The following is a 27,191-nucleotide window of genomic DNA, read 5'->3' on the forward strand; positions in this document are numbered from 1 at the left end:
TCGCAACAACCTTCGATACAAACGAGTTCGACGGAGATAACAGCTACCTGATTCTGTTGATCGCAGGCTCAGCGGCCATCGACACCGGGGAGATCGAAGAGGCCTCATACCAGGACGAGGAATTTGCTGCTGTTCGCGAAAGCCTACAAACTGGTATTTGGAAGGACACGCTCGCCAAGCCTTACGAAGTTTTCAAGAACGAGCTCGGATTCGTTGGAGACATACTAGTAAGAGGAACGAGACTGGTGGTGCCACAAGCGCTACGCAAACGAATGATCGAACTGGGCCATGAGGGTCACCCGGGTGAAACAGTGATGAAAAGTCGACTACGTGATCGTGTATGGTGGCCCGGTCTTGACAAAGAGGTACTCCAAGCAGTGAAAACTTGCGAAGGGTGTCGCTTAACCAGCTTACCAGACAGACCGGAACCGATGGCACGACGTCGCATGCCCACTGATCCTTGGATAGACGTGGCGATTGATTTTCTAGGGCCGCTACCGACCGGCGAGTATTTGCTGGTTATAATTGATTATTTCAGTAGGTACAAGGAGGTCGAAATTATGACGCGAATCACGGCAAAGGACACGGCTAGTAGGTTGGACAGAATCTTCACACGGCTGGGTTACCCAGTGACGATTACTTCTGATAATGGCCGGCAGTTTGCATCCGACGAGTTTGACCGGTATTGCCGTGACAGGGGAATCACGTTGAACTTCACCACTCCGTACTGGCCCCAAGAAAACGGTCTGGTGGAAAAGCAAAATCGTTCTCTGCTCAAGAGGCTCCAGATCAGTCACAGTTTGAAACGTGATTGGAAAGCTGACTTACAAGACTACCTCATGATGTACTACACAACGCCGCATACAACCACGGGCAAGACACCAACGGAGCTGGCTTTTGGGCGGACAATACGTTCGAAAATACCATCAATCAGAGATCTACCAAGTCGTCCAGCGAGTACTGACACGGAGGACAGGGACCTGATTCGTAAAACAAGAGGGAAAGAGATAGAGGACGCTAAACGCAAGGCCAAATCGTCGGAGATAGCAGTTGGGGACACCGTACTGATGCGGAACCTCTTGCCAGGAAACAAACTCACACCGAACTTCGGAACCAAGGAGTACACTGTTGTGAACAAGCAAGGGTCCCGTTTCACCATCACTGACAAGGAAACCAACAAGACCTACCTTCGCAACGCATCGCATCTGAAGAAGGTCATCACCCCTGACAGCCAGACCGAAGAGGAGACTTCTGCTGCACCAGGACCGCCAGAAGACATGCCGGATAAGCCGGTGCGCAGATATCCGGGTCTTCCGGAAGGATTCAGAGATTTCACGCTGTAAGCTATCGTTCTGTAAAATGAAGGAGATGTGGTGACGAGCCCCTCGGCTCTGAGGTGAGTCACCCTGTGCAGGGGATGGGTTTGACAGATGAGTGTGGAGCTCAGGAGTGGATACACGTGTTTCGTGGAGTGAAATAAATAACTAGTTGAATATCGAGTAATAGTTAGTGGTTCTTATTATTTACTGATAATCCGGCTCTACCACAGACACTTTGGCCATTTTGGACATTTTGGTCATTCCAGTTATTTTGGTCATTTTAATTTTTTTTTCATTTTGGTAATTCTGATATTTTGGTATTTTTGACCACTTCGGCCATTTTGGTAATTTTGGTCATTCTGGTCATTTCGGCCTTTTCTGCCATTTTGGTAATTTTGATCATTCCGGTTGCCCTGTAATTTTGATCATTTTGACCATTTTGGTTATTCTGAATATATTGGTCATTTTGGCCATTTTGGTCGTTAATCAAATTCAAATGCATGCTAGTTTTATAAACAACCCAACTCTTACCTTCGCGTTCGGATTCTGCTGCAGCTGCGGAATCAGCGAGTGCAGCATATCGAACCCGTTCTTAATGTTGTACCGCCGCTTCTGCTCGGCATGAATGTGCCCCGACCGCCGCTGGCTTTCACTGCGCGCCTGCTGCTGGTGGAACTTGTTACCCACGCCACTTCCACTACTACTGTTGCTGTTGTTACCCTCCAGTCCGAGCATCGGCGAGTCCAGATCGAGCGCCATCGACTCCGTCGACAGTCCCCCAGATGACCCGGCCGAGGACGTTGAGGCGGCAAACGTCAGTACCGAGCTGTGCTGCTGCTGATGCTGGTGGGAGCTGCTCTGGTTCAGTTGCAGCTGGGACGAGGCCGGCGAGATTGGGCTGCCCAGGGAAACCTGTTGGCACATTTGAGACTGCTGCTTCTGCTGCTGCTGTTGAGCAATGTGGGATTGCTGCGGCGATAAGCTGCCGATGGCACTGGACGAAGAGCTGTGCTGCTTCATGTTGAGCAAGGTGCTTGCACTGGTTGTGGTGAGCAGTTGGGCCAGCAGGGCGCTGGTTCCCACGTTGAGCACCGGTTCGCTGGTGGTGCTGTGCAACGCCGGCAGCAGATTCGTCCCCGAGATGCCTATTTGACCCTGCTGTTGTTGTTGTTGCTGCTGCTGCTTGAGGATCATCGAGTTGCTGCGGCCGCGCAGTTTTGCGGGATGAGGCGCCTTGGACGACTGCAGCCGGGGAACGGCAAAGTTCTCCTCGTTTTTCGGGGGTAAGGGGAACGTCGCGTTGATTGGCAAACTGTTGGAGCGGAACATTTCCTTCGTGGGATGGGGAGGAAGCCGCTTTTGCTGGGGGGAAGTTTGCTGTTGTTGTTGTTGTTGGTGCTGCTGTTGCAGTTGGAGATCTTGAAGCTGCTGCTGGGACTGTTCCAGGCAGGGTTGTTGGGGTTGTTGTTGTTGCTGCTGTTGGATGGCCGCCGCCTGCACTTGATGGCCGTGGGGAGGCGAAGCGTGTCGCATACTCCGGCTGCCTCCGCCGTAGCCGCCCATCGTTTGAGAGGGAATTTTGTACGGCTGCGGTTGGTGGTTGTGGTACGACTTGTAGCTCGAAGTCTGCGTCGGATGTAGCGATCCCTTGTACGGTTCATGCATGCCACCGGGCGGGGAAATTGGTGGGTAGTTTTGGGCCACCGGCATTGAGTTTGAGCGTGGTTGGGGCTTTTGTAGGTTGGGCTGTTGGTTCTGCTGCACCGGCAACGACTGACTGTGCGTTAGAAGCTTCGCGTTCATGGCCTGCAGATTGCTTGCTCCGACCATGCCGGTGTTGGAAAGATTCATGGGATTCGGCCCGGAAGGCTGGGACTGCTGAAGCAAGTTATAGTTCAACAGGTTCTGAGTGGCTGGCGTCCCAGACATTTGAATAATTCCTCCCTGGGGGAGCTGATAACCGTACGGATTGTGAAGCACGTTTTGGCTCAAATTAGGCTGCGAAACCATGGCGTAAGCCATCGTCTGATGCGTCGTCGGAGCACACTTGTCGTAGTTGTGGGGTTCTCGTCTGAAACACAATATTGTATTAAACATTGACTTTAAAACGAATTTAAAACCTTACCCCAAAATCTTCGGAAACGACCGGGAGAACTTAGGCTTGGACTCTTTGCCAAGCTCGTCCGCCCCGGACAGCAACCCAATCTGCTGGGTCTGCTCACTGGGGTTGGTGTTTGCAGGTACGTTTGCCGCCACTAACTGATTGGCCAGATACGACCCAAGTACGTTGTTCAGCTGCTGTTGCTGAACGGAACTGGCCGCGTTGGCGGCCCCACCAGGGTTCAAATTTTGAGAGAAAACCTTGGCCGAATAGTGGATCGTAGCGGGAGCTTGCTGTTGCTGCTGCTGACCTATACTCATGGCCGTCAACGGGCCCGTAATCACAGAATTGGAACCGCCACTGGGTCGATTGGAAGGGAGTTGCTGCTGCTGGGACAACGCACCCGGTGCGTCGGTAATCTCCTGGATGCTACCGCTACTGTTCATCTGATTGGATCCTGTTCAGAGACAAACAATGAGTACTTCATTTCTAAATTACAAGTAGGCCACCAACCTGAAGGATAGTTGTACTCAATCGCCTTCAGAATATCTTCCGAGCCCTCTTCCGGGACCGGTGGTAGCCTGGGAAAGTTGAGAAAATCCAGGTCCAGGTCCATCAAATCGTCAAAGTTGGGTTGCAGTGGGCCCAAGCTCGGTTGGATAAAGTCGGCACGACCGGCACCGCGCGCTGCAAAGACAAATTGGTGAAAAAAAAAGTACGACGCGTTTCAAGTCGGAAGCACCTACCAATTTCTCTCGAATCGGGAAACGGATATTGCGCCAACGTGGACAGCAGGGTGTCGGCGGACATATTATCGGTAATCATAAACTCATTGCCACTCGGTGACCACTCTAAAAAATCTAACTCACTAGTCTGGAAGGATGCGAGGGGAAATCGGTTAGAGATCATGTTCTACAGCTTGAAATGAAACAGCTGAATCTTGATTGCTTTTCGCGAAAGTCGTCGATATTGGGAACATACATCCAGATGTCCGGGTTTGAAGCTTCAACGATAACGGACTCATTTCTCAGAATTAATCAGATTGTAATTGGCTACAACAGAGCATGAGTAAATAACAGTGTTTATCTTGTCCAAAAGTGCTTGTTATGGTTAGAGATCAATAAAACTTACCAACAAACAAAACATACGGTAATACGTAACGTTCAGCAATGGTCCGGTTGGACTCTTTGGAAGACATTTTGCGAATTTGCAACTGGTTGGCCCATTCCGCGGTTTATTTTGATAAGAAAACGAATCGATATCGTACCCTGAAGACTTATAGTGTTGTCATATTAGCAAATGCTGCGTTTTTAACCGTGTTGACGGGGGTTTATACGTGGCGCAACCTGCAAATACCAGCAGATGGATACGCTGGATACGGAAAAATGTTTACCCTTTTGATAGTCATCGACAGTGAGCTCAGTTTCTTCTGGTGTTACAGTATGATTTTGAATGGAGTGCGTCAAAAGAAGAATACCTTAAAACTGTTCAATTTGATGAGTAAAATTAGACAAAATGAGCAGGAAACAATTCGGTATCGCGTCAGGCTTTTTATAGTTCTAAACATAGCTTTGAACCTGATTTTTACTTACGGAATATCGATTCTTCGTTTGGACTTTTCCAAAGACCTGTATCTAGTGGGATTCAACTTGATGTTCTGTGTTTTTAGCACCATCAACGACATGTACTTGATACTGTTCAACACGCTCGTGGTTAGGATTCGTGCTGAGCTAACCATCGCCAGTGAGCGCATTGCCGAATCAATCCGCAACGGAAGAGACATCCGACTACAAGCTCAACACTACTTCCGCATTCTGCAGCTACCCCACCAGCTCACAAAGTCCCTCGGACTGCCCGTGCTGTTCTTCATAGCGCTGAGCTTCTTCGAGGGGACCATTCAAACGCTCCAAATGTACCAACTACTGGGCAGCTCGCTCGGATGCTCGTCGCTGGGGGAAATCCTCGGTGAAGTTGTGAACTACGCTGTCTGGTACCTTCCGTTCATGGTGAAGCTGCTGGTGACGATGCAGTTGGCGCACAGCGCGACACAGCAGGTAGGCCTTTATTTTCGGGAGTGGTTGATTAATAAATCATAACGTAAATGGGAAGTGGTTTTCTGGATAAACGGGACCGTTTACAGTTTACTAAAACAGTCCATGTGGTCGAAATGGCAGGACATGATCTTCTACAGTTGATTTTTCGTGTAAGCGGAGCCATTGGACACAGTTCTGTAGTGTTTGACAAAGTTTCCAACAGTTATTGTGCGTCTAACACAAGGAATTTCTTCGCAAATGCGTTGATACTCTTCCTAATGCAAATGTGCTACTTTTACTACGTGTATGCTACTATAGAGCATAGATTCAACACATACGGACACGTGTTCGCTATCATTCTGATCGTGGATAGTATCTTGTGCTTCTGCTTGTGTTACCTCATGATATACAATGGATTTACGCGTTCTAAATCCATTCTTAAGCTGCTGAATCAATTAAAAGTAATCATGAAAAATGTGCGGTGCGAAATAAATGGCCCTCAATATCGAAGACTATGACAGAACGTAACTCCGATCATCGTGCTCAGCATCATCCACAACTTCCTGTTCACGTGCGGATTCCAACTGATGACGCTCGGTTACACCACCACGGTGTTCGACACGGCCATCGACGCGATCTTCTTCGTGCAAGCCGTTCTCTGTGACATGTACTTCCTGTTGTTCAACGTGTTCCTGCTCATCCTACGCACCGAACTGTCCCACATCGGACACCGCCTGCAGCTGGCAGCGAACCGACCCAGACAGCAGGTTACGCTCTTCCGAGCGTACTTTGAGCTGATCCAGCTGATCGCCCTCCTGACCAAGTCCTTCGCCAATCCGGTGCTGTTCTCGCTGGCGATGCTCTTCTACGAGGGAACGTTCCAGCTGTTTCAGCTGTACTTTTTGGTGTTTAACCGACCGAGCACGACGGCACCGGCCAACAATGCCGTCGACATTACCAGCTATGCCCTTTGGTTGGCACCGTTTGCGGTCAAACTGGCGCTGACGCTGAACAATGCGAGCGCCGTACCGGAAGCGGTGAGTTGTGGTTGATTGTTGATTTGTCCTTACTGTCGCGTTAGGATTCAAATTTCTAGCAAACTTTTCGGTTAAAAGTAACAGACAAAAGTTACTTGGATACAGTAAAGCCAACATAAGCCAGAATTACTTGAAAGAAAGCTAAATTATTGAAGATCTAACATTCCCATCTAAAGTTCAGAGTACTTGAGTGAATATCTGACAATCTTTTCTAAAGTCGAGCACAGTAGTGAGATTCATATACTTTTAAAATTATCGATTCTAGAAATTTATAGAATAGCTTATGAAAATTTGTGCTCTGACTTCTCTTGAATGATTTGAAGGTGGATTCAGTAACGTTGTATCATTACACCTATATTTTCTAGCTGGTGGTCTTCAATGCATACAACTTGATGATACGTCAAGCCGAGAACAAAAGCGATGATCAACAATGCCATCGTAATTGTGACATTCGGAAGGGTTGTTATTGTACTAGAAAAACAAATCTATTTAGGCGAAAAATCAAATTACCGTAGTGTAAGTATCCAAGCAAATTCTGAAAATAAGCTTCAGCAGTCAGTAGTCTCGGAATGGAACCATTACCGACGGTAATCCGTATGAATAACGTTCTCGGATTCTGTTCGGTTCAATTTGATCGAAAATATGGGCGCTACTGCGAAGGCGGTAGACAAATGTTTCTTGTTCGAATCGCTTTTACCGTAGTGCTTCATGTGTACTATCTGTGGTACGCTTCGGAAACTAGAGAGGGTAGAATAAGGCAAAGTAATGTCATTTATGGACTCATGTTGGAGGCGGAAAGTCACTTGTGGTTTGTTCGGAACTACATTATAGCATTGAACGGCTTGATTTATTCGAAAAAAGTTGTTAAAATGTTAAATACGTCACGGCACATTAGTTGGGAAGTAGAAAGAAAGTTTAATCATATTGATTTTCAAAACACAACAACTAAAAAGCAAATTTGGCTAAGTGCAATAACAACTGTGATTGTGAATCTTCTTTTACTAGTCTGTCTTTATGGTATCAATAGCAACTTTAACTCATTCTTCATCATGTCCGTTGATTTGTTATTTAATGTTATGGGTACGGAAACCGATTTATATCTATTAATGTTCAGCATTTTTGTTATTAAAATTAGAGCAGAGTTAGTGTTTTTCAACAAATACATGCAGCAAAAGATTTGCTTGCAGCAAGTGAAATTGATGTTTGAGATCTACGCTGAAATAATCTCCCAAATGGGCTTGCTTGCGCAGTCCTTCGCCGTACCGATTATGTTCAACAGTATGTTGCTGTTCTACGAGGCAACAATGGCCCTTTTCCGCATGTACTGCATGTTCACAGATGTGTATGATCCGGAGAGCGCCGCCGCGGAAATAGCCAGCTACTGCATTTGGTTCATACCGTTTGCGATTAAAATGACGTTAACCATGAAAATGGCTACTCTAACTACTGAAAAGGTGAGTATCGAACAGAATTCTAATTTTAGAATTACAATTCGATATTAAATTGATTAGGTCATTATTTATTAAATTTAACTAAAATAGAACAATTGATGTGATGAGCCAGGACAAGATGTAAAAACACCAAGTCATGCCTCTAATCCTTAGAAGAAAATTGGGCGTTACATTCAACATACCTAATTGCAATCTGTGACTAGTTCAAACAAAGTTGCAATGGAAGAAAGCCCTCTAGCTATAGTCCTGCAACTTGGCAGTACTTTCGCACATTCTCCAGTGTATTTTAATAAGAAATTTAACCGTTATTGTCCAGTGAGTAGATGGTATTTGACTCCTAATGTCATATTCTGTGCAATAATACAGTCATTCCAAGTGTATTACGTATACAGAACGTTCGATGCATCATGTGAAGCAAACGGAACTGTACTAGCTCTTTTATACCTATTGGACATTCAGTTGACGATCTGTCTAAGCTACGTCATGATTTTCAATGGAGTCAAACAAACAAAAACTCTCGTAAAACTACTAAACCTGATGAAGAACGTTATCGAACGAAATAAGTTCGAGCTAGGAGGTCCAAAGTATTCGAAAATGTGACGCAATACCATCCTAACAATCGTTTTGAGTGCAATCCTTACTGTGGCGATCAACGGTGTAATACCTTGGGCATTCCAAGTAATCAAAACGAGCGAAGATTATGCCCTAGCATCGATATACGTCCTTGTCGTGTTTGCCATCGATGCGTACTTCATTTTGAACAACACGTTGCTAGTAGTGTTGCGAACAGAACTCAGCTTCATCGAAGATCGACTCAAGCTTGGCTGCACAGGACGAGCCAATCGCCTGCTCGACTGCCCAAGGCAGCTGGGTGTACTAACCAACGCGTACAAAGACGTGCTCCCGTTGATGAGTTTGTTTGCGAAATTTGTCGCCGTACCGCTCGCGTACTCGACACTGTTGCTGATTTTCGAAGGAACTGTGCAACTGTTTCAGTTTTACATTCTGGTGGCGGCCCACCAGCTCGATGGGATCAAGGTCGTGGACATTTTGTCCTACGTACTGTGGTTTGTGCCTTTTGCTGGGAAACTGTGCGTGACAATGCATTTGACAACCAGTACAACTGAAAAGGTGAGTGAATTTTTGTCATCACACAACGAGTATGTTAAATAGTACTGAATATTGCAAACTACTTTGATATTATCTCACGATTAACCATTAAGAGATTAATGAAATGCCTTCATTCAACTAATTGAAACGAGCCACAGAACAGCTCCATCAACAATGGAAGACGATTCCTTTGATATCATTGTAAGAGCGAGCAATGCTCTTGCACTTATTCCGGTGAACTTCCATAAGGAATCCAATCGTTATTGCTCTTCAAGCAGATTTTTTCTCATCATAAACATTGCCTTTTACGTGCTTGTGCAAATATATAATCAAACCACGAATTTTTATGTGCCTGCATTAACTGTTTCGATAATAATTTACATAATTGATAATCACATATTTTTCTGTTTCAACTATTGCCTTGCTTTAAACGGCGTTTTACATTCAAAGGCCATTTCAAAATTCCTAAATTTGCTGAGGAGTGTTCGCCAGCAAAATCGATTGCAATTCGGTGGACCACGGTACACAGAGCTAAACAAAACATGGCTTGTACTGACGAGCTTAGTCCTACGCCATGTCATTCACTGCGTATTCCATTCGACTGTTGGTATCATCAGTACAACTGAAGAAATGTTGATGGAAGTGCTCTGCTCGATGCTAGCCATATCCGGTGATACATATTTCGTGTTGATCAACGCTATTCTGATAGTGCTGAGGGCAGAACTGAGACATGTCTATAATCTTCTTGCACATGCTAAGCCGGTGCAAGTTCGCCAACTTTTCAAAGCCCACATGGACGTTCTAGCGCTGATGCAGCTGTTGACAAAGTGCTTCGCAACGCCAGTTCTGTACTGCGTCTTTATGCTGTTCTACGACGGAACCCAGCAGCTCTTCCAGTGCTACGTGGTGATGGCCACCAGTCACGACGATTACTCTGTGATGGAAGTGGTGTACTACGTGTCCTGGTACGTCCCACTAGTGGCGAAATTAATCATAACGATGCACCTGGCTGCCAGTATCAGTGAGCTGGTGAGTGTTTTTTTTTCCTATGAGTATGACAACATTATCATCAAGTTTGGAGCAATTGGTTCACCAAATGGGGTGACAACTTCAACGATTAGTTTAAATATTAATGTGTACGGAGTTGATGCGACGAAAGTCGTGATAATCATATGATTGCTTATTTCTTAATTTAATTAATTGCATAGTTCAGTTCTAGTCGAACATCACAGTCATCATGCTAGACGATCCATTTGGCGTGATCTTCAAAGCGAGTAATATTCTGGTGCATATTCCGGTAAACTTTGATAAAGCATCCGGGCACTACCATTTCTCTAGTAGATTTTTCCTTATCATAAACATTGCATTTTTCGTCATTGTGCAAACATGTCATCGCAATATGTACGATTATGGCACTCGCATTTCTGTGTCAACAATAATGTACATCATTGACGATCAGCTATCGTACTGCTTGCACTACAGCATGACACTGAATGGAGTTTTGCAGTCGGGCAATATTTACAAATTTTTAAATATGCTAAATACTCTTCGCCAGAAGAATAGATCCGATTTTGGTGGTCCTCAATACACCAGAATGAAATCAACGATCACATGGTTTCTGGTATTGAGCCTAACATTCCGTTTCGGAATTCACTGCGTGTTTCAGTGGGGCATCGGCATCGTATCTACCGCGGAAGCACTGCTCATTGAAGTCTTTTCCGCTATGCTCGCAATCGCCAGCGATACATACTTCATACTGATCAACTCCATTTTGATTGTTTTGCGAACAGAGCTGAGATTCATCAATGATCTTCTTAAGCATATCAAGAGTCCGGAGCAAGTTCGTGTACTATCGAAGGCTCACATGGACCTTCTACCGTTGATGCAGCTGTTCATGAAATGCTTCGCGATGCCAGTTTTGTACTGCATTATGATGCTGTTCTTCGAGGGAACCATACTGCTGTTCCAGCTGTACGTTCTGACAAACAGTAGTGACGGGGACTACTCGTTAATGGAAATTTTCTACTACGTCATATGGTATGTGCCGTTTGCCATCAAGTTGATCATAACGATGCATCAGGCAGCAAGCACCAGTAATCAGGTGAGTAATTCCGAGGAAATCTTTTTGTCGTACTCAAACAGTACTTGGAAAAGAAATAACTGACAGGTGGAATAACAAGCATGCACAGAGGGAAGCTCCCTTCAAACATGAACATCAACGAGCAATCCTGAGTACCAATCTGAACAGAGATGGAAGAAGATCCGTTGAAAACCATTGTAAGGATGAGCAACCTCGTTGGACACATCTCAGTGCGTCTGAAACACGAGCGATATATTGCCTCAAGTAGACGAGCGTTAGTGGCCAACATAGTCACTCTGTTAGTTTTGCAAATGATGTTTGAATATAATACCTACACTTCATGGAATCAAATCGTGGCAGCATACGGATTATGGATGGTGACACTGATACAGCTGGATGTTTATTTGACCTTCGGTTTGAACTATCTTATGGTGCTAAATGGAGCAGTGCAATCGAAGAACTTTGTAAAACTGCTCAATCGAATGAGAAGAATTATCCAAAAATCACATTTCGCTAAAACACGATACAAAAGGTTATGGCGAATTACCAGTGCAGCCACACTATTAAATGTTGTGCTAAACTTTGGAATTCATTGTGCTTATCCGTGGTTTTCTAATTTAATAACAACAAAGGATGAATTAATTCGAGAAATTTTGCTATCTTTCCTCGTAACATTCGGAGACACATTTTATATTTTCTTCAATGCAGTGCTAACTGTTCTGCAAATTGAGTTCATCTATATTAAAACTTATCTCGTCGATACCAACGCTAATCAGCTTGAGCAAGCTAAACTTTTGCGAAGAACGTACAACGATGCCGTGCTGGTGATGAATCTCGTAACGAAATGTTTCGCACTGCCCATTGTTTACTCAGCGCTGTTGCTGTCCTTCGAGGGAACTGTTCAACTGTTTCAGTTTTTTCTTTTGCTTAGAAGTGAGCACAAATCCAGACACGACCTGAAGGAGATGCTGTACTATCTCTTGTGGTTCGTTCCATACCTAGTCAAGTTTTTCGTCACGATCAATATGGCCAACAGCACCAGCGAAAAGGTGAGTGGAAAGCATTTATTTACTGCATGTCAGTCGAAACAACTAAGCAGACACTTAAATAATTAAATACAACGCATCACCAACATAAATAAATAACCGGCTCCGTGGCTTAATGGTTACGGCTTCTGCCTCACAAGCAGAAGGTGCAGGGATCAAATCCCGGCCGGTACCTTTGAAATTTGGAATCAGGAATTTGAACTTTGAATATGAACAAAAACGAAAATGAACCAGGTGGGATTCGAACTCACACCTCTGGATTGGTGGTCTGGGACGCTAAGCAGTCGGCCATCAGAAGGTTTACACTCTAGCAGTGAATTTGATCCGTAGTGTTGAAACATGTTATCTTCTCATATTAAATACGCGCTGATCCCTGATTTGCCTGACGGGATTGGAAGTCTAAATATAGATCGAGTTTCCTTCAGGTGCTTGCTTCTATGTTTAGGCGGGGCCGAACAATGCCCAGCGACCTCGGAATTGGACCGCAAGGAGCTCTGTCATTCTGAAATTGGTCGTTGGAAGCAGCGCGAGGGCTATCACCACCTAATACCCGGGACTGAGATAAGTTGTATCAGCATTCGGCATATACAAAGTCTGATACAAACTATACTTTCCCATAATTTCGCTACCGGTTAGCGGGTATTGGATTGGACCACACACAACGCATCACCAACATAAATAAATTAGCCAACTGTCTGCGAACAACATGGAGCTCGTAGTTGTAATTTTGAGCATAATGGAAAGAGATCCAATTGAAGAGTAGTGTGTGGACGCTCAGTCCTGTTTTTTCGTGTTATTTTCCGTCTCTTTTGTGTCGCTGTTCGAGTGCATGGGGTGATTGGTCATTATAATTAAATAATGGCATCAGTAGTGCGGTGCCTGTGTGGACGCTCAGTCCTGTTTTTTCGTGTTATTTTCCGTCTCTTTTGTGTCGCTGTTCGAGTGCATGGGGTGATTGGTCATTATAATTAAATAATGGCATCAGTAGTGCGGTGCTTGTGGGACGCTCAGTCCTGTTTTTTCGTGTTATTTTCCGTCTCTTTTGTGTCGCTGTTCGAGTGCATGGGGTGATTGGTCATTATAATTAAACAATGGCATCAGTAGTGCGGTGCCTGTGTGGACGCTCAGTCCTGTTTTTTCGTGTTATTTTCCGTCTCTTTTGTGTCGCTGTTCGAGTGCATGGGGTGATTGGTCATTATAATTAAATAATGGCATCAGTAGTGCGGTGCCTGTGTGGACGCTCAGTCCTGTTTTTTCGTGTTATTTTCCGTCTCTTTTGTGTCGCTGTTCGAGTGCATGGGGTGATTGGTCATTATAATTAAATAATGGCATCAGTAGTGCGGTGCCTGTGTGGACGCTCAGTCCTGTTTTTTCGTGTTATTTTCCGTCTCTTTTGTGTCGCTGTTCGAGTGCATGGGGTGATTGGTCATTATAATTAAACAATGGTATCAGTAGTGCGGTGCCTGTGTGGACGCTCAGTCCTGTTTTTTCGTGTTATTTTCCGTCTCTTTTGTGTCGCTGTTCGAGTGCATGGGGTGATTGGTCATTATAATTAAATAATGGCATCAGTAGTGCGGTGCCTGTGTGGACGCTCAGTCCTGTTTTTTCGTGTTATTTTCCGTCTCTTTTGTGTCGCTGTTCGAGTGCATGGGGTGATTGGTCATTATAATTAAATAATGGCATCAGTAGTGCGGTGCCTGTGTGGACGCTCAGTCCTGTTTTTTCGTGTTATTTTCCGTCTCTTTTGTGTCGCTGTTCGAGTGCATGGGGTGATTGGTCATTATAATTAAATAATGGCATCAGTAGTGCGGTGCTTGTGGGACGCTCAGTCCTGTTTTTTCGTGTTATTTTCCGTCTCTTTTGTGTCGCTGTTCGAGTGCATGGGGTGATTGGTCATTATAATTAAATAATGGCATCAGTAGTGCGGTGCCTGTGTGGACGCTCAGTCCTGTTTTTTCGTGTTATTTTCCGTCTCTTTTGTGTCGCTGTTCGAGTGCATGGGGTGATTGGTCATTATAATTAAATAATGGCATCAGTAGTGCGGTGCTTGTGGGACGCTCAGTCCTGTTTTTTCGTGTTATTTTCCGTCTCTTTTGTGTCGCTGTTCGAGTGCATGGGGTGATTGGTCATTATAATTAAACAATGGCATCAGTAGTGCGGTGCCTGTGTGGACGCTCAGTCCTGTTTTTTCGTGTTATTTTCCGTCTCTTTTGTGTCGCTGTTCGAGTGCATGGGGTGATTGGTCATTATAATTAAATAATGGCATCAGTAGTGCGGTGCCTGTGTGGACGCTCAGTCCTGTTTTTTCGTGTTATTTTCCGTCTCTTTTGTGTCGCTGTTCGAGTGCATGGGGTGATTGGTCATTATAATTAAATAATGGCATCAGTAGTGCGGTGCCTGTGTGGACGCTCAGTCCTGTTTTTTCGTGTTATTTTCCGTCTCTTTTGTGTCGCTGTTCGAGTGCATGGGGTGATTGGTCATTATAATTAAACAATGGTATCAGTAGTGCGGTGCCTGTGTGGACGCTCAGTCCTGTTTTTTCGTGTTATTTTCCGTCTCTTTTGTGTCGCTGTTCGAGTGCATGGGGTGATTGGTCATTATAATTAAATAATGGCATCAGTAGTGCGGTGCCTGTGTGGACGCTCAGTCCTGTTTTTTCGTGTTATTTTCCGTCTCTTTTGTGTCGCTGTTCGAGTGCATGGGGTGATTGGTCATTATAATTAAATAATGGCATCAGTAGTGCGGTGCCTGTGTGGACGCTCAGTCCTGTTTTTTCGTGTTATTTTCCGTCTCTTTTGTGTCGCTGTTCGAGTGCATGGGGTGATTGGTCATTATAATTAAATAATGGCATCAGTAGTGCGGTGCCTGTGTGGACGCTCAGTCCTGTTTTTTCGTGTTATTTTCCGTCTCTTTTGTGTCGCTGTTCGAGTGCATGGGGTGATTGGTCATTATAATTAAATAATGGCATCAGTAGTGCGGTGCCTGTGTGGACGCTCAGTCCTGTTTTTTCGTGTTATTTTCCGTCTCTTTTGTGTCGCTGTTCGAGTGCATGGGGTGATTGGTCATTATAATTAAACAATGGTATCAGTAGTGCGGTGCCTGTGTGGACGCTCAGTCCTGTTTTTTCGTGTTATTTTCCGTCTCTTTTGTGTCGCTGTTCGAGTGCATGGGGTGATTGGTCATTATAATTAAATAATGGCATCAGTAGTGCGGTGCCTGTGTGGACGCTCAGTCCTGTTTTTTCGTGTTATTTTCCGTCTCTTTTGTGTCGCTGTTCGAGTGCATGGGGTGATTGGTCATTATAATTAAATAATGGCATCAGTAGTGCGGTGCCTGTGTGGACGCTCAGTCCTGTTTTTTCGTGTTATTTTCCGTCTCTTTTGTGTCGCTGTTCGAGTGCATGGGGTGATTGGTCATTATAATTAAATAATGGCATCAGTAGTGCGGTGCTTGTGGGACGCTCAGTCCTGTTTTTTCGTGTTATTTTCCGTCTCTTTTGTGTCGCTGTTCGAGTGCATGGGGTGATTGGTCATTATAATTAAATAATGGCATCAGTAGTGCGGTGCCTGTGTGGACGCTCAGTCCTGTTTTTTCGTGTTATTTTCCGTCTCTTTTGTGTCGCTGTTCGAGTGCATGGGGTGATTGGTCATTATAATTAAATAATGGCATCAGTAGTGCGGTGCTTGTGGGACGCTCAGTCCTGTTTTTTCGTGTTATTTTCCGTCTCTTTTGTGTCGCTGTTCGAGTGCATGGGGTGATTGGTCATTATAATTAAACAATGGCATCAGTAGTGCGGTGCCTGTGTGGACGCTCAGTCCTGTTTTTTCGTGTTATTTTCCGTCTCTTTTGTGTCGCTGTTCGAGTGCATGGGGTGATTGGTCATTATAATTAAATAATGGCATCAGTAGTGCGGTGCCTGTGTGGACGCTCAGTCCTGTTTTTTCGTGTTATTTTCCGTCTCTTTTGTGTCGCTGTTCGAGTGCATGGGGTGATTGGTCATTATAATTAAATAATGGCATCAGTAGTGCGGTGCCTGTGTGGACGCTCAGTCCTGTTTTTTCGTGTTATTTTCCGTCTCTTTTGTGTCGCTGTTCGAGTGCATGGGGTGATTGGTCATTATAATTAAACAATGGTATCAGTAGTGCGGTGCCTGTGTGGACGCTCAGTCCTGTTTTTTCGTGTTATTTTCCGTCTCTTTTGTGTCGCTGTTCGAGTGCATGGGGTGATTGGTCATTATAATTAAATAATGGCATCAGTAGTGCGGTGCCTGTGTGGACGCTCAGTCCTGTTTTTTCGTGTTATTTTCCGTCTCTTTTGTGTCGCTGTTCGAGTGCATGGGGTGATTGGTCATTATAATTAAATAATGGCATCAGTAGTGCGGTGCTTGTGGGACGCTCAGTCCTGTTTTTTCGTGTTATTTTCCGTCTCTTTTGTGTCGCTGTTCGAGTGCATGGGGTGATTGGTCATTATAATTAAATAATGGCAACAGTAGTGCGGTGCCTGTGTGGACGCGCAGTCCTGTTTTTTTTTTCGTTTTTTTCCGTCTCTTTTGTGTCGCTATTTGTGTACATGGGGTGATTGGATTTCTTCTTCTTCTTTTTTCATTTATTTTTTGTTCGCGCGTTCGTTGGCCGATGAATTTTATTTTTGTTCTCTTTATATAGTTTTCGATAGAAACGATCCGATTTTTGTTTTTTGAGACAAGCAAGTCGTATTGCTGGATTAAGTCCTTTCCATATCATCGAGGATCGGAAGGCACGTCGACGGATATGTTTTAAGGCTTATGATATAAAATAATTTTAATGAATGAAGCCCTTCCTACATCACCGTTGATCGGAAGGCACGTCGACGGAGAATTTCTGCAGAATCGCGGTCGAATTAATACTATATTTAAATCCCTAGATAGGTATCTTTCCGCAGCCGGCTGCCTAAGATTTTTAAAATTTCAACCGATAAACAAATTGCTCATGGTCGCATCACCTACCACAGTGAATCCTGACCTCATACCCATCTTACTAACCCCTCAAAACTCATGTGATACTTTGTCGGAGACGCAGTCGATTTGGCGGTCCCATCACTCAAGTATCGGCTAACATTCCCATCCACTTCCCCGTGTCTTACCACTGGTCGTGGCCGGCGTCGGTATTGATCAGCACGATAGGGACCTTTGAAAATTGCGAAGGGGTGATGATTGGTTCCTACTTTTCATCTGTGGTCCACGGAGCAATGTTTGGGGGTCCTGGTCAATAACGAAGTAGCAGCTACGGGTAGACACCAATGCTATGCTATGCTATGCTATGCTATGCTAATGGAAAGAGATCCAATTGAACTGTTTTGCCTTCCTCACGTTACTGAGGAAAGGCGAACTTCTCAATTAGACCTCTTAGACCCACCTTCATGTATACCTATCGCCTCAGAATCAAATTCTGAGCAAATGTCTGTGTGTGTGGTGGGATGTTGATCAAAAAATTGTCACTCGATTATCTCGACCCTATCAAAAGTTATAAGCACTTAATTCTTACGCACTTTTTGGAGGCCGGATCTCGAATATTTTGATGAAAACGTTGTCCGGATCTCTCATGCGACCTATCGTTGAATAGGAATTCAAAAGAGCTTTCCAACGCGTCCAAAACATTGAAGATCTGACAACCCTATCAAAAGTTATATGCACTTAAGTGTTATTTACGCACTTTTCGGATTTTCGATAGCACCTTTTAAATGTGAGGAAGGCGCAAACCACCGGTACGATGTTACCAGCTACAATCTTCTACTATGAAGCAATTCCAGCTTAATTCAGGATTTTTTTCTGGTACTTTAGTACCCGACCCTCTCCGATTTCAATGAAACTTTATAGACATGTTATCCTAGGCATATATAAGCCATTTTTGTGTATATGGAGCCAATAGTACTCGAAAATAACATTTGAGAAGGGCGTAAGGTATTTAAATATTTTTGTATTTTGTAATTTAAAAATTACTGTATCTCGAAGCCGTTGCGTCGTATCAAAAAGTGGTCAAAAACAAACTTGTAGGAAATTGGACGGGCTTTCTGAAAAAAATACACTGAAACAAAAATACACGCCACATCTATGAGATTTTTTGATTTTTAAGTCTAAAACTTAAATTTAAAGATGATGTCACGATTTTTTTTCGTTCAAAATTTTGGAGGAAACAGCCTAAAATATAACCAAAAGACTGACGAAAAATGCAGGATAGTATGTCTCTCCTAAAAAAATACAAAAATAATTTACTAAAACTGTTTTTTTGAAAAGTGGTCTAAACGTCAAAATTTTTGAAAACCGGTAGTGGGAATCGATTCTCCAGACAATTTTACATAAAAGTTTCCATATTGACCATTGTCCTATGTCCAATCCTTGGGAAGATACAGCGAAAATGTTGAAAAAACGGGTTTTTTGGTGGTTTTTGGCTATTTCTATATGACAGACTTGGTTTTTCAGTCTCGTTAATATTTTTACCGGATAGCTCGTCCAATTTCCCATAAGTTTGCCTTTGACAGCTTTTTACTTATGTCGTTTTTATATTTACGTAATCAAATTTACTATCCTGGTTTCTACCACACTGAAAAAATAATTCTATTTCCAGTTATAAGCAATGTAATTAAGCTTATATCTGTAAGCCCTTACATCCAATTGAAATGATCTGATGATCTTGCCAGATCTGATTTTTACTATGCAGTGGCGGGCCGGAACTAATGTTGGTAAAAGTATATTTTTTTATAAAGTTTATTTTATTAGTTTGTTTCAAGTAAACAATTAAATAATGTGGTGTTGCAAATAAGTATCATATATGCTAATTTTAAGAAAGAAGAACAAAGATAACTTTCAATGATGTGTTTATTTAATTTATTTTTATTTGTTTTGGTTTAAATCGTATTGTAATTGTTTTTGTCGATTGAAATTGAATACTGTGACATCATTGACTAAAAAAAAAAAATTCGTCGTTGCAAGTATTTTCAAGTTTGAAAAATCAACGATATAAGATAAAATTTATTGAAACCAAATTTGGATTCAAATCTTCTTTACGAAAAAAAAAACAATTGTTGCGTTGTTGTTCACCTACAATTTTACAAAACATTTCAAAATGATTTAAAAACACGAAATTTAAAAAAAATGTAGAAAAATATATTTCTGGTAGTTTTTTATTCGTCATTCTTCAAATTTCTTAGAATTATTGAAATTTATGAAAAAAAATCTAACGGTTTTCTAGACATATTTTGATACATTTTTTTGTATTTTTAAAAATGTTTGCAACGGTCTTTACTTAAGAAAAGAGTAATTTGATTTTTAAAGGTTTTTCCAGCAAAACTTTGTGATTGAAAAGTTGTTCTGAAAAAAAAAACATTATTTTTGCATATGAAAAATAAAAATGAATGAATTAGAAGCAAAACCAGCCAAAATTTTAAGAAATTTAAATTAAGTGTCTTTTTGCACATTTTCAACTTAAATTGATTCTGAAAATATCAATATAGAAAGGATAAGAATTAAATTCAAACATAAAGAATTATTAAATGTTCAACAAAATTATTGAAAAAAATACAAATGCAAAATCCAAAAAAACGTTGAATTAGCCAAATAATATGTCAAAAGCAAAAATAGAACAAATAAATGTTTTGTTTTATCTTAAAATTTAATCTCAAGATTATTTTTCTAATTTTTGACCTTCACTATATTTATTGAGTTGTGGTTTGGTTGAGCGTTTTAGCAGAATACATTACTATCAATACAAAGAGAAGAGTTGTTCCTTTTAATTCCGCAATCGAGAAACTAAAAGTGAGTGTGTGTGCGTGCAATATGGAGTTAAACTTTTTGAAAAGCCTTAGTAAGCTTCACAGTAACTGCACAGAATGTTTAACTCCATGTTGCGATTTGACAGCTCGATATATTTTAATATCTTGACAGATACGTATTTCGTCTACTACTTGCAGACTTCATCAGTGTTCTGTTCTCGACTAGTCGATAAGTCGAGTCGAGAACAGAACACTGATGAAGTCCGCAAGTAGTAGACGAAATACGTATCTGTCAAGATATTAAAAATATATAGTGGAATTAAAAGGAACAACTCGTCTCTTTGTATTCATATTTCTTGAGTATTTCATGAACAGCCTTTAGGGCCGGTCATAGAAATATTTTCAAAATGCCGTCGCGGGCCGGATGAAATGGCTTCACGGGCCGGACGTTGGGCAAGCCTGGTATAAATGAAGGTGGGCCTACGAGCTTTCTATGAAAAGTTCACCAAGCGCCACTGATACAGTGAGTCATACGTCTATGGAAGCTTGTATGGTGAAGAAGAGCTCGTGAAAACATGAATATTTCAGTGATACATTAATTTGATGACACAATCAAATCAATTGTCATGTCTCTGGTATTGATGATAAAACACCTTCTCAACAGCACCATAACGAAAAATAATTAGAGCCTAGTTATGATATCGACTATGATGCAAAAGGACCTGCTTGAAATTATTTTGAAAATAAATAACTACTTTGGTCACGTAACAGTTCAATCGTGTAGTACCTCGAATCGCTACCACTCTTCGGGGAAGAAATACGTGATTGCCAATACGATTCTTTTTGTTTTCATACAAGCTTTCTTTCTATACTATACACTCTTAACGTTTAAAGTGCGCTTTTTTGACACGTATGGAGTGGTTTTGGGCATAATGTTCCAACTCGACGGCCAACTTACGCTTTGTTTAAGCTACGTCACAGTATTGAACGGTGCTTTACGTTCTAAAGACATAATGAAGCTACTAAACGCGTTGAGAAGCATTCGGGAGAAGATCAAAGTTGAGTTGGGTGGACCACACTACGCATCAGTGTGGCTTAAGGTCGCCGTTACCGTGTTACTAGCTGGAATATTTTATATGTTGCTATATGTGGTATTTCCGTGGGCGCTCCTTGTTATTACCCGCGAGGAAGACAAGAAAATGGAAGTTGTGTTTATAGTGCTTACAGTTGCCAGAGATGCATACTGGATGATGATTTCCATGATACTCATAGTGATGAAAACGGAAATAAGCTTTATTGGCCATTGCTTAAAATCACGTGATCAAACTCAATTTCAGTTTCTTTTAAGAGCTCTTACGGAAATCGTATCGCTAAGGGACTTGTTCGCGAAATGCTTTAGCATACCAATTATGTTTGCTTTAATGATGCTTTTTTTCGACGGTACTCTTCAACTTTTCCAGTTTTTTCTACTGATTGAAAGTGCAGAGATAGGCGGTGAAATAGTGGGAGTTATATTTTACATTTTGTGGTTTTTACCATACACAGTAAAGCTCTGTGCGGTGATACATTTGGCGACCATAACCAGCAACAAGGTGAGTGCTAGTCATTAATCTATCAACTCAGTGAAGTCACATGATGGGTTTGACATGACCTTGTTAACCCATTCGAGTGATTATTAATTATTCATTAAACTCGCCGGCAGGCAAACCTCCACGAGTTCAAAACTATTAACCAGTTTGTCACAGAACAATGCTCGAACAAGATCCACTCGAAGCCATTCTAAGAGTGAGCAGGATTCTTGGGCATGTGACGGTCAAGTTTGATCGAACCACATCAAAATACGGCTTCTTCATGATTGCAAACGTAACTCTGATAGGAACGATGCAAGTGTTGTACGCGTGGTATGTGCACGTTACCCTCACCCAGAGAGTCGAAATTTACGGCTTCGCGTACAGCTTGCTCATCATCCTGGACAGTCAGTTGTGCTTCTGCGGGTGTTACATTATGATTTTCAACGGATTGGTGCAGTCGAAAAATACGATCAAACTTTTGAACATCATAAATTACGTCCGACGAGAGAGAAGAAGAAAATTTGCGACCGTCAAAAAAGTACTGACGTGACGAAAGGTGTTGACACTAGAGGTATCAAGCGTGTTGTTTAATGTTGCAGTGATTTGGGGCGTGCAGTTTATGTCTACTGACTACAACAACGTATGGACGTTTTCAGCTATCAATGCCATATTTGTTATAATGGTGATAATCGCAGACATGTACCTCATACTGTTCAACGCATTCATAGTGATACTGGAAGAAGAGTTTTCGTCCATCAGCGCGTGTATTAAACAAGCAGTTGAAAACGTACAGTTTGAACAGCTGAAGCTGCTAGCAAACTTTCACGGGAAAACAACCCAGTTGATGAGCCTGGTAACGAAAGCGTTCTCGCTACCGATACTGTTTTACGTACTGCTGACGTTCTTCGAAGGAACGCTCCAGATGTTCCAAATGTACTTTATGCTGCTCGATGTGTACGGTAGGCTGACTCCGAGCCAGATTGCCGAGGACATTATATGCTACTTCTCGTGGCTTGGTCCACTGATGGTCAAGTTGGTGGTGACAATGCACTTGGCTACCAGGGCAAGTGAAGTGGTAAGTCGACTGATTGCGATCTGCAATAACCGTTATTGAATTTGCGTTAGTTTTTTTTTAAATTAATATTCGTTGGCCTCTTAAACGTATAGTAGGGCAACTACATATCGCAATTCCTGTGTGACCAGCGACGAAGATGAACCTTAGAGAGCAGTTTCGTTTTCTGTATTCATCCATGATATTTACTGGATTGAACTCGTTTTGGATAGGGAATCATTCAATGCTGTATGGACTGTTCAACTACGGTTACCGTAACGTACTAACTGCCATCGCTGTTGTGCACGTGATATTGGAAAGCTGTGCTGATTGCAGCTTTGGCCGCGTGTTGAATTTTGCGGAACAAATAACGGTGATTGGAGTCGAGTTCTTTATAGAATACCAAACATTGCTGTATTTGTTCATATTGAGAAATTATTACGTTTTCTATGGCTCCGAACATCACCGTTTGCTGTCAAAACTAGGATACTTATGCCGGATATTTAACGTCAACAGTCCAAAACTTCGATATAAATACTATTTCTATATTGGATTGATAATCATTCCCAAATTTTTGCTAGTGTTACCGTACTACCAAGTGCTACAAGACATCATGGCAGTATTCATGGAGGGTACACTTGTCTTTAACACGTTCTCTATATCAATTTGCGTGATTGAAAGTAGCTTCATAATAAGCACACTTGGAAGCCTTTTTGACCAATTGCAAAGAGCAGATTTCAACGATACAATTCGATACAAATACAGCATCACTTTGCTTGAGCTCATCGACGAAATAAATGACTTCTATGGACTGATATTTCTGCTGGTGTGCGTGCAGCAACTGTCCTGGATGACTGTTCTGGTCTACAAATACTGGCTTTACCCCTCCGAGATGATACTATTCCAGGACAAGTATCTTCAAATGTTGAGTAAACTATCATGGAGCACCACCTGTTTTGCTCTGATCGACTTGGTTTACACAAGTCAAAGCACAATTTCCAAGGTTTGTTTATTCTTATCTTAGATTCAACATTATTGAGTTTTGCATTATTCTTAGTTCAGTAAACAATTACCAACTGATAGTGATCGACTGGTTTACATTCGAAGCGGAACAATGCTCATTAGTGGAACAGCTTTGTGTTGGAACGCTTCGAAAGATTCGTCTAAATGTATCTCGAAGAGCAGTTCCGTTTTCTGTATTCCATGATGAAATTTACGGGAATAAATTCACGCTCGCCAGGGAACAACTCAAAACGCGACAAGTTGTTCAATCACGGTTACCGTAACCTGCTAACAGTCGTTTGTTTCGTGCAAGTGTTGATCGGAAACGGTACATTTGAACGTGTAGTGCATCGCGCCGAACAGTTCAACGTGATAGGATTGGAGTTTTTCCTAATATGTCAAACTTTAACGTGTCTGTTGATACTGAGAAACTACTATCTCATCTATTCCAAGGAGCATCAAAGATTGCTGGCGAAATTGGGAAATTTGTGCCAACTGTTCAACTGTAACGTTTCGAGAATTCGCTTAAAAACCTATTTAAGTATCGTACTGGCCGTTGTGCCCAAGTTACTAATCGTGGTTCCGTACTATCTAGTTTGGCGAGACCTGATTGCAATTTTCATGGTATTAACTCTAATTTTCAACACATTCTCAATTACGGTGTGCGTAATTGAAAGCACCTTCGTAATCGGCATTCTTGGAGGTCTGTTTGACAATTTGGACAAAGAGTACATCGACGATGCCACTCGATACGATTACAGTATAACGCTACTTGAAACGATCGACGAAATCAACGAATTCTATGGCATAGTTTTCCTGTTAGTGTGTGTCCAGAAACTGTCCTGGATCACGGTGGTCGTCTACAAGTACTGGATATATCCCAAGGAGATGATATTTTTCCAGGGCGTGGTAATGCAGCAATTAAGCAGAATGGCGTGGAGTACAACATTTATCGCGCTGTTGGATTTGGTGTTCACGTGTCAGAGGACCATTTCAAAGGTTTGTCGTTTACTGATAGCAGGAAAATTTGTCACGATTGCTATCGACGTAATTCCTATTTGCAATAATTGCAACACCACTTTCAGTCTGTCGCTAAACGCAGTCCAGAATGTTCCATCAGTTTAAGTTTTTCGGTGTTGTTCTGACCCTTTCCGGGTTGCAACCCTTGCGGTACAGTGGAGTGTCTGAATCGGACAAATTTTGGAACTACCTTTACGTGAACGCACTGACATTCGGCAGCATCGTTCAATTCTTCGTTGAAGGATTCTCCAATGAAAGTAGCTTTTCCCGGATTGTGAATCGAGCCCAGCGAGATACCGTGCTAGGGTTGGAGATTTGGTTACTGTTCCAAACGCTGGCGTCGTTGTGGATTATGAGAAACTCTTGTTTGCTGTACTGGGAGAAACACGAAAAATTGCTAGCAAAGTTGGAAAATTTGTGCCTGTTGTTTGGCTACAACTTGCATCATATGCGGTGGAAGTACTACTCGATTGTTACGTTTCTGATTGTAACCAAAGCAATCTCAGTTATAATTTATATCGTAGAGTTACCGGAGGTGTCAGTACTGCTAATGATGTTGTCAATTACATTCAACGGATTCACCATACTGACAAGTATGATCGAGACATCTATCGTCATAAACACATTGGGAGTTCTTTTTTCCCATATAAACAATGCAAAAACAAGTGAAGTAATGTTCAACCGCTACGCCGTAGTCCTGCTTGAGATGATGGATGAGGTTAATCATTTATATGGACTCATATTCCTGCTGGGAGTCACCCATCAGTTTACGTGGCTGATGGTAGTGCTGTACAAAAACTGGATATTCCCAGAAGAAATGGCCCTCTTTCGGAATGAGTACCTGCGATGTTTGAATCGCATAGTAATTAGTCCTACAATCGTAATTCTGCTCGACTTCATGTTTACGTGTCACCGCACTAGTCAACAGGTAATCTAATTAGGGATTTTTATTTTGATATCAATCAATCTGATGTCCCTCAATCTCATCAAATCACCCAAAAAATCATTCATTCCGGAAACGTCTGTTGTGGAGAATGGATTCGTTACATTTTCTGATTCGCTGCGGTCGCGTCTTAACGGTGACTCCGTTCCAGTACAATCCCAGCTCGGGCCATTTCGGACTGTGTCCCATTTGGGAGCGGTATTCGGCAGCGATCTGGATTCTTTCCGCCGTTAAGGTCGTTCTTGTGGCTTATAACAATTTTTTCAATGCAAAAGCCAACTTTTTGACGCAGACAAGCACCAGCACCATGATCATCGTTCTGAATGCGACCTATTTAACTGTGATAGCTTCCTACTGGCAGCTGTCCAACTTTGTTGGTCGTTCCGAGGCCTTGCGTTGTCTGGAGCAGATTCGGGATTTGCTGAGACAGTTTAGGCCATCGTTGGGGGTATCTGGGAAGGGCACCCCAATTATCGTAGCAGGATGTCTGCTGTGCAGTAATGTTGTGCTCTTAGGTTTGTACGCAGTTGCGTATGGGATTACCGGAAATTGGATCGGTTTGGTGGCCGCATTGTTTTACCTAATTGAAAGTGAATCAATCTGTGTTGCCACCACCTACATAAGCTACTTGGTGACACTGTTGACAAACATGTACGACGATCTGGAGGATCAGTTTGAGCTGGGTGGAGCGAAGAATTGCCATTCTGCAGAATTCTTCAGGTTGATCAAACTCAACGATCATCTGACGGAAGCCATCAGGAAGGTGGCGCTGGTTTATGGCGGTACTGTGATGTACCTCTTGAACGGAACGGTCATGTTCATGGCGGTAAACATTTACTACCTGTTCTGCGTGTGCTACTACAGCAACGAGTTCGGTGGTACATCACAGGTCATCCTCATGACAGGACTGATCATATGGATGGGAAATTTGAGCACTTGCTCGTACTATGTGTGCAACGCATGTCACAGATGTAGCAAGAAGGTCGCTCTACCTCACGCGTTGACGCGAAACTACAGATTCCACCAACTTTTCCCTTCTTTTTCCAGGCCAACGAGGCAGCCCTCTCCACGCGACACTTTGACGATTACTCGATGAAGAACACCAAGCTGGCGAAGCAGATCAACAAGTTCCTCCTGAAGAACCTGCACCAGAAGAAAAAGTTCTCCGCGTTCGGCTTCTTCAACATCGACAACAGTGTAATCTACACGGTAAGGATCGCGGCGCCAACCTTGAGCTATTAACCGATGTTTTCGTTTTCGCCGTTTTTCGCAACACACGCAGGTATTCAGCTCCATCATCACCTATCTCGTGATACTGATACAGTTCAAGCAGCTGGAGAACGATTTGACCCATGGCAACAGCGGCAACGAAACCATTTCGGCGACGGGTGGCAGTACATAAGTTATGTGTGCGTTATCTTGGGGGAGCGAGCGATTGTATCATAAGAAACAGCACGCACAGATTGTGAGGGAGCACTACTTTTTGAAATTTGCACCTTGTTGGACCTTAGACTGGGCCAAGTATGTCAATCAGACTCGATAAGCACTCCAAAGTTTGACACGTTGATCGTTAGAAGTCTATCTAGTAAGAAACATCTATGTGAAACATTTGGAACTCTAATAAAATAATACAGTTTGACAATTTGGTATTGACAGAGCGAAGTCGCTAATTGAAACGACT

General features: G+C 42.8%; 2 protein-coding genes across 5 annotated transcripts in view; one reads left to right on the forward strand and one right to left on the reverse strand.

Moving 5' to 3' along the window:
• LOC120424351 (uncharacterized) overlaps positions 1-27,191 on the reverse strand; it is a 61,740-nt gene that overhangs the window by 6,769 nt on the left and 27,780 nt on the right. For both annotated transcript variants that reach the window (XM_039588444.2, XM_039588445.2), the window contains 4 exons: positions 4,167-4,293; positions 3,934-4,107; positions 3,445-3,877; positions 1,851-3,390 (listed from right to left, as the gene is read on the reverse strand). In XM_039588444.2, coding sequence (XP_039444378.1) covers positions 1,851-3,390; positions 3,445-3,877; positions 3,934-4,107; positions 4,167-4,293 — 2,274 coding nt within the window. The remainder of the gene's footprint in view (positions 1-1,850; positions 3,391-3,444; positions 3,878-3,933; positions 4,108-4,166; positions 4,294-27,191) is intronic.
• On the forward strand, positions 8,108-27,006 carry LOC120424352 (gustatory and pheromone receptor 39a). 3 transcript variants are annotated; one of them, XM_039588450.2, is made up of 3 exons: positions 8,108-9,072; positions 26,558-26,719; positions 26,793-27,006. In XM_039588450.2, the coding sequence occupies exons 1-3, from the start codon at positions 8,851-8,853 to the stop codon at positions 26,910-26,912; spliced, it is 504 nt and encodes a 167-aa protein (XP_039444384.1). In that variant the 5' UTR covers positions 8,108-8,850; the 3' UTR covers positions 26,913-27,006. The 3 variants fall into 3 exon arrangements, with proteins under 3 accessions (XP_039444384.1, XP_039444382.1, XP_039444381.1); XM_039588448.2 differs by lacking the exon at positions 8,108-9,072 and adding an exon at positions 23,713-24,546; XM_039588447.2 differs by lacking the exon at positions 8,108-9,072 and adding an exon at positions 24,560-25,495.

The sequence above is a fragment of the Culex pipiens genome, chromosome 2 (genome assembly GCF_016801865.2).
Source record: "Culex pipiens pallens isolate TS chromosome 2, TS_CPP_V2, whole genome shotgun sequence".
Taxonomy (NCBI): domain Eukaryota; kingdom Metazoa; phylum Arthropoda; class Insecta; order Diptera; family Culicidae; genus Culex; species Culex pipiens.